Here is a 7,671-nt window from a genome sequence, read left to right on the forward strand (position 1 = left end):
TGAGAAGCCAAGATCTTCATATCTCTATCTTTCTGCTCTGGGTGGTATCTCCAACACTGACTGCATCTATTCCATGGCTTCTTTACCAGCCTGACAGGCCTGCCATAATTTAGCTTCTACAAGGTGATCCTGGCCCCAGTAATACCACTTCTTCATTAAAATATATATATGTATATACATATATAATTGTATTTATTTATCTATTTTTGGCTGTGCTAGGTCTTTGTTGCTGTGTGGGCTTTTCTCTAGTTCTCACCGCAGTGGCTTCCCTTGTTGCGGAGCACAGGCTCTAAGGCCCACAAGCTTCAGTAGTTGTGGCGTGTGGGCTCAGTAGTTGTGGGTCCCAGGCTTTAAAGCACAGGCTCAATAGTTGTGGCACACAGGCTTAGTTGCTCTGTGACAGGTGTGATCTTCCCAGATCGGGGATTAACCCATGTGTCCTGCATTGCCAGGTGGATTCTTTACTGCTGAGCCACTAGGGAAGCCCACCGCTTCCTTTTGTTCCTCCAGTCTAGCTGTAGTAGAGTCTCCCTGCTGTTAATAATCTCCGGGACTGCCTCACCATCCACTCTTGGCTTATCTCCATTAGCTGTGTAATAAATTTCCTATATTAAATTCCCTCTGTTTCGTGCTCGCTTCGGCAGCACATATACTAAAATTGGAACGATACAGAGAAGATTAGCATGGCCCCTGCACAAGGATGACACGCAAATTCGTGAAGCGTTCCGAAAGAAGAAATAAGAAGAAAAAAAGAAAAAAAATAAAAATAAAAAAATAAATTCCCTCTGTTTCATATACTTAGAATGCTTTCTGCTTTTCTGGTTAGATCCTGACTGATAGAGGGGTATACCACATAGTTTTTGAAATATATCCTAAGAGCGCACATGTAGTGCTTACTGCAATCATCTATGATTTCTCCCAGAGACAGGAAATTATATTTCATGGATTTGTGTGGTCATATCTGTGTCCTGCCACCCGTGTAATGCCTGGAGGTATAAGAGAAACTTGTTTTCAAAGATGCAGTTGGAATTAGATGAGGAAATTTTGTAAAGATATTGCAATACCAAGAAAATGGTATTGAATATATTAATGAATTATAACTTTAGGAAGGGAAGTGATCTTTGGAGTGATATCTAATAAATAAAATTAGACAAAACTTCATAACCAAGGAGGGATTAGAAAATTAAAGTCAGGCAGATGACCAAAAAGCTGAATGTCCATTGAAAATTTCCCTTCAATAAGGAGGGAAAAAGGCCCAGTCATGTCGAACTGTAAACGGCAGTACTATCATATGACTCACTGCAAATGTTTAAAAAACAACATGGAAATCAAAGCATTGCCCATTAATAAATAGTGCTTCTCATTATATTACATGGGTTAAATATTCTCTTTGTTGTGATTTTTCTAAAATCTCAACAATGTATCATTTTATTTTCTTTCATCTCCATCTGTACTGCAGGTGCTGAATAGGAATTAGGGAAGAATGAGGAATAAATATATGAATTTCAAAAAATGTTCCTGGAAATCGTCATGCAATGATGATCTCAACCTTAAATAAAATAGTGGAATAAATATTTAAAAAGAAAAAATGTGCAAGCCTTTAAAGGATGAAGGAATTCTGACTAATCAACAGCAGTGATTAATTATAAATAGTGGACTTTGCCAGATTGGCGTGAGTGGTTTTCTGGGGGGTTTTTGGATTTTAAATTCCAGGAACAAAAAGAAAAGAAGTATTAGATATTCTAGATTGGGCATCAGTAAAGCATTTTAAGCTAGCATCTTGTGAAATCTCAATTACGAAATTAATTTATAGTGATTTCCAGGTGAGAGTGATAACTGGAAGCTTTAAAAGAAGGCTTAGAGGAATAAATGAGCAATGGCAGGGAATTTTTTACAATTTTTTTTATTGTGAAATAGACATTTATATAACAGAAATGCATTGTTTAAAGAAAAATCTGAAATGAACACCCAATTCAAGAATTAGCACGTTGCCAGTAGCAAAGAACCTTACCTTGTTTCCATTTTCCATTACAACTCCCCATCCCCAGAGATAACTATTATTCTGACTTTTACGGCAATCATGTCCTTGCTTTTCTTGACAGTGTCACCCTCTACCTATGAATTCTGTAGCAGGCAAGTAGGTTTGCCTGTTTTTGAACTTTATATATATGAAATCACATTGGATATATCCTTTTGTATATGTTTTTTTTTGGGGGGAGGGGCTGTGGGATCTCAATTTACTGACCAGGAACTAAACCCCAGGTCACTGCAGTGAAAGCACTGAATCTGAACCACTAGGTCACCAGGGAACTCCCATGTATCTGGCTTCTTTTTATTCAATATTATTTTGTTGTTACATGTTATGTGAGTATATGTCTCATTTTCATTGTATATAATATCCCATTTTGGTATATACCAGAATTTAGCTATCCCATTGTTGTGTATTAATTTTGTTGTAGTAAACAACCCTTTAATTTCACTGGCTTACAATAACAAACACTTGTTTCTTGCTCTTCATATTGTAAACTACATCAGTTTGGGTTCTTTTCTATGTGTTTTTTCATTCCAAGACACAGAATAAAGCAGCAAACTCTGTCTAGGACATGCCTTTTTGTGAAAGAGATAAAGGCAATAGCTCTGAAAGAAACTTGTGGGTCTAATACATGTCTATTCTGTCTAATACATAATACTCTGTCTACTCTGCCCATAGTCTATTGGCCAAAGCATAGCTCACGGCCAAACCAAAAGCTAATTAGGTGGTATGCATAACCCTTCCACAGGAGGCATGGAAGTGACATGGTGGGGAAAGATGTATAGTTTTTTAAATAGGAAATATGGTACAATTCATCACCACTATCAATGTTCTTGTATTTGGTTATCATAAACCGTCTTAGTGTGAGTTTCCTTGTGTGTGTAGCCTTGTACAATTGAGCATGAATTTCTTCAGGAATGGAATTGCTAGTTATGTGTATTTTCTTTTTTTTTGACTTTTTATTTTATATTGTAGTATAGTCAATTAAGAATGTTGTAATAGTTTAAGTGGCCAGCAAAGGGACTCACTCGGTCATACGTATACATGTATCCACTCTCCTCCAAACTCCCCTCCTATCCAAGCTGTCACAAATCATTGAGCAGAGTTCCCTGTGCTGCATACTAGGACCTTGTAGGTTATCCATTTTAAGTATAGCATGTTGATCCCAAACTCCCTAACTATCCTTTCCCCCAGTCCTGCTCTGGAAACCATAATCTTGTTCTCTAAGTCCGTGAGTCTGTTTCTTTTTTGTAAGTTAAGTTCATTTGTATCATTTCTTTTTAGATTCTGCATGTAAGGGATGTCACACGGTATTTCTCCTCTGACTTACTTCATTTACTATGTCAATCTTTAGGTCCATCCACGTTGCAGCAAATGGCATTATTTCATTTTTTGTAAATGACTGAGTTATATTCCATGGTATAAATGTACTACATCGTCTTTATCCATTCCTCTGTCAATGAGCATTTAAGTTGCTTTCATGTCTTGGCTAGTGTAAACAGCACTGCAATGAACATTGGGGTGAATGTATCCTTTTGGACCATGTTTTTCTCTGGGTTTATGCCTTAACCCTAATATTTATTTATTTTGGTAGCACCAGGTCTTAGTTGGTGGCATGTGGGATCCTTTTTAGTTGTGGCGTACGGAAGCTTTAGTTGCAGTGTGCAGAATCTTAGTTGTGGTATGTGAACGCTTAGTGGCACCATGGCGGATACAGTTCCCTGACGAGGGATCAAACCCAGGCCCCCTGCGTTGGGGGCGCAGGGTGTTAGCCACTGGACACTAGGGAAGACCCTAGATGTGTATTTTCAACTTTACTATACATGCCTGTTTTTCAAAATGGTTTTACATACCAACCAAGAGTGTACAAGAGTTCCAAATGTGCCACGTCCTCACTAACTATAGGAGAAAGGTTTTGAATTTTAGGTAACATATTCTGGTGAGTAAATGGTTATAGCTCATTGTGATTTTAATTTGTGTTTTCCTAAATATTAAAGAGATTGAACACTGTTTTACACACTAATTGACTAGGAATTTTTAAAATACCTATTCGGATCTTTTGCCCATTTTCCTCCCACAATATTGTTTCCTTTATCACTTATCAAAGTATCCTTTGATGAGTAGAAATTTTTAACTTTGATGATGTCTAATATAAAATTTTCTTTCGGTTATGCTTCTTTCTGATGTTTAAGAACATTTATACTCCAAATTTCTAAAGATATTTCCATTGCTATGTTCTTTTTGTTTTGCCGCTCACATTTAGGTCTATAACACACCCGGGATTGACTTTTAAATATGAGTACGGATCCAGTTTTACTGTTTTCTCTATACAGATTCCTGATTGTTTGGCACTATTTATTGATAAATTGCATTCCTGCTGAAACCATAAAACTCAGATTGGGACTTGAACCCATGGTATTTTAATTGAGATCACATACCTGGTTTCAGGATTTAATGAAGCTCAGGTTCTTGATGTCTCATCACAGAAAGAATTCAGTGAGAGACAAAGTGATAGATAAGAAGTGGACTTGTTTAGAGAGAATCACACTCCATAGAGTGTGGGCCATCTCAGAAGGCAGAAGGCCCTGAAATATGTCACGGTTAGTTTTTCACAGGCTAATGAGTGGGAGAATTATTTTAATTATTTGGGGAAAGGAGCAGAGATTTCCAGCAATTGGGCCAGTGCTCATGCTTTCCTCTTTGATGGTCAGCCTCAGAGCTGTGATGGTGCTGGTGGGTGTGTCAGTGTATTACAGTGAATGTATGAGGCTCAAGGTCCACTTTAAGTCAAATATTCTGCCATCTTGGACCTAGTTGGTTCTAACCAGTATTTTTAAAAGTAATTTTATTTATTTATTTTTGAGGATGCTGGGTCTTCATTGCTGCATGGTCTTTTACCTAATTGTGGTGAGTGGGGGCTACTCTCTAGTTATGGTGTGTGGGCTTCTCCTTGCTGTGGTTTTTCTTGTTGCAGAGCATGCGCTCTAGGGTGCATGGGCTTCAGTAGTTGCAGCACATGAGCTCAGTAGTTGTGGCTCCCGGGCTCTAGACCAAAGACTCAATAGTCGTGGCTCACGGGCTTAGTTGCTCTGCAGCAGGTGGGATCTTCCTGGATCAGGGATCGAACCCACGTGCTCTGCATTGGCAGGTGGATTCTTTATCACTGAGTCACCAGAGAAGCCCCAGTTCTAACCAGTTTTTATCGTGTCATATGGCTATGTCATTCTTTTAAAGGTTGTACCCTGCGCTCTTCCCTTCTATTTCACTCCTACTCTCAGATATCCAGCGTTGATACACTCTGGCATCCAGTGTCAATGTCTGCTGCAGAGTTCTCTCTTTTGTTGGTTGGGTATATGTCAATAACACACTATCTTAATTATTATAGCTTTATAATAGATGTTGGTATTCCAAAACAACTCCTTTTCCTTCTTCAAAAGAACCTTGGAAAAAAAAAAAAAAGAAACTTGGCTCTCTTTGGCTTTTTGTATATCCCTAAAAATGTTAAGCTTGTAAGTGCCACAGAATTTGTAAGAGTGTTGACTAGGATTGCATTGAATCTATAAATTGCTTTAGGGAGAATGGACATTGTTACTAAATAATGAACTCTAAACCACGAACTTGGCATATTTCTCTATTTATTTAGATTTTTTTTTAGTACCTCTCTCTTTTATACTTTTTCCCATAGAAGTCTTACATATCTTTTATATCTAGAAGATTGTGTGGTATATAAGAGGTACTCCATAAATGTTTGTTGATTAAATGAATAGGTAGATGGATAGAGACCACAAGTAGATTAGTGGTTGCCAGGGGCTGGAGGGAAGAAGAATGAGAGTGACCAATACTGGACACAGAGTTTCTTTGGGGGGTAATGAAAATGTTCAGGATTTAGATAGTGGTGATGCTTTGCATAATTCAAACTCATTGAATTATAAATTGTACCAGGGTGAATTTTGTATATAAATTATATCTAGAATTTTTTTTAAAAAGGGGTCATAAATTAGAGTAAGAGGAAACAGCTTCAGTGGAAACATGTGAGAAGTCAATAGTAATGTAAGGGGTATAAAGATGTTTGAGCCCTTTGATTCTGTAATCCTACTTTTAAAAATCAATTCTAAAAATGAAAAATGAAGTGTAGACACATATGTTAACCACAGTGTTATTTTTAATAGTGAAAAAATATAGAAATAGCCTAGGTATTATGGGGCTGATACAGTTTACCTTATTGGGCTTGAACCCATGTTCTGGGACTTGGATCCAGCCAAAACTCAGACTGGGAATTGAACCCATGTGCCTGGAACTCAAACTTGGCCAAAATCCTGCTTGTGACTCAATCCACAACCTTTTAATTAGAATAACTCACCTGATGTCTGGGACATATCTTGGGCTTTTGCTTATAGCTTTTTTTTTTTTTTGCTTATAGCTTTATAGTTAAGCAAGCCTACTTCATTCCAGGACATTCCAGTAGCTCTCTTGAGCTATCATTAACTTACAGTGGTCTCCCAAAGTTTCCTAGGTTTCCCTCTCTATCCATAGTCCCCTACTGGGACTTCTACAACTACCTGTATAACTGTGCCATTCTATCCTTATCCAAAAGAGTCAAATAAATTATGGTAAACCTACATGATGTATCATTAAAATATTTTTGAAGAATTTTTAATAATGTGGAAAAATACATATACTTCATTATATTTTAGAAAGCAATGATCAGAATTATAAATCAAATTGTTTTTTTTCCATGCAACAATGTCTTTTATTATGTATGGGCTTTTTAAATTATTTTTTCAATATCTCCATACACAGGCAAAAAAAAAATTGTTTAGCATATTAGAACTTGCAAACCTGATCACTGCATAGAGAAGGCAAAATTATCCCTATAGCATGCTTAACCAGGAGGCCAGTTCATCTGCCGACCTCCAAGAACATGGAGATGAACATGATAGACAGACTGGCCCCCATCTGAACCTTCTTTCACCACCATTCGACAGCCCTTCTTCAGGCCCAGATCAGCAGCACATTTCTTGCCAACAATCATCAAATGCCCAAGAAGACTTTCATCATCATCTTCTGCTGCAGAAATCTGGGATATATGTTTCTTGGGTATCACCAGAAAATGTGTTGGTGCTTGAGGGGAAATGTCATGGAAAGCAAGACACTGGTCATCCTTATAAATGACTTTGGCTGGGATTTCCTTGCGAATGATCTTCCTGAAGATCGTGTCACCGCCAGGCCAGGTCACCTGAGCCTTGGTGATCTCATCTGCCATCTCTGCCTCCCTCCCGAGCAGCCAGCCGGGGAGAAGGTCTTCAAATTGCCTTTAAAAATCTATAGTAGGACTTCCCTGGTGACTCAGTGGTAAAGAATCTGCCTGCCAGTGCAGGAGACCTGGGTTCAATCCCTGGTCCAGGAAGATCCCACATGCCTCAGAACAGCTAAGCCGGTGTGCCACAACTATTGAGCCTGTGCTCTAGACTCCAGGAACTGCAACCACTGAGCCCATGTACCACAGCTGCTGAAGCCTGTGCACCCAAGAGCCCATGCTCTGCAACAAGAGAAGCCACTGCAATGAGAAGCCAGCACACTGCAACCATAGAGTAGCCCCTGCTTGCCACAACTAGAGAAAAAGCCTGCACAACAACAAA

At 38.5% G+C, this 7,671-nt stretch overlaps 1 protein-coding gene and 1 non-coding gene across 2 annotated transcripts; one reads left to right on the plus strand and one right to left on the minus strand.

Moving 5' to 3' along the window:
- The first annotated feature begins 628 nt into the window (after positions 1-628).
- On the plus strand, positions 629-735 carry LOC122705973. Its single transcript, XR_006344242.1, has one exon. It is a non-coding gene; the product is annotated as a U6 spliceosomal RNA (small nuclear RNA).
- Positions 736-6,765: 6,030 nt separating this feature from the next.
- Positions 6,766-7,328, minus strand: LOC122705113 (histidine triad nucleotide-binding protein 1-like). Its single transcript, XM_043920319.1, has one exon. The coding sequence runs from the start codon at positions 7,293-7,295 to the stop codon at positions 6,915-6,917; it is 381 nt and encodes a 126-aa protein (XP_043776254.1). The 5' UTR covers positions 7,296-7,328; the 3' UTR covers positions 6,766-6,914.
- Positions 7,329-7,671: the final 343 nt, after the last annotated feature.

Source organism: Cervus elaphus, chromosome 12 (assembly GCF_910594005.1).
Source record: "Cervus elaphus chromosome 12, mCerEla1.1, whole genome shotgun sequence".
NCBI lineage: Eukaryota > Metazoa > Chordata > Mammalia > Artiodactyla > Cervidae > Cervus > Cervus elaphus.

What these genes read in the sequence shown, in the direction of transcription:
- LOC122705113 (XM_043920319.1), bottom strand. Translation starts at nt 7,295, where the DNA reads ATGGCAGATGAGATCACCAAGGCTCAGGTGACCTGGCCTGGCGGTGAC.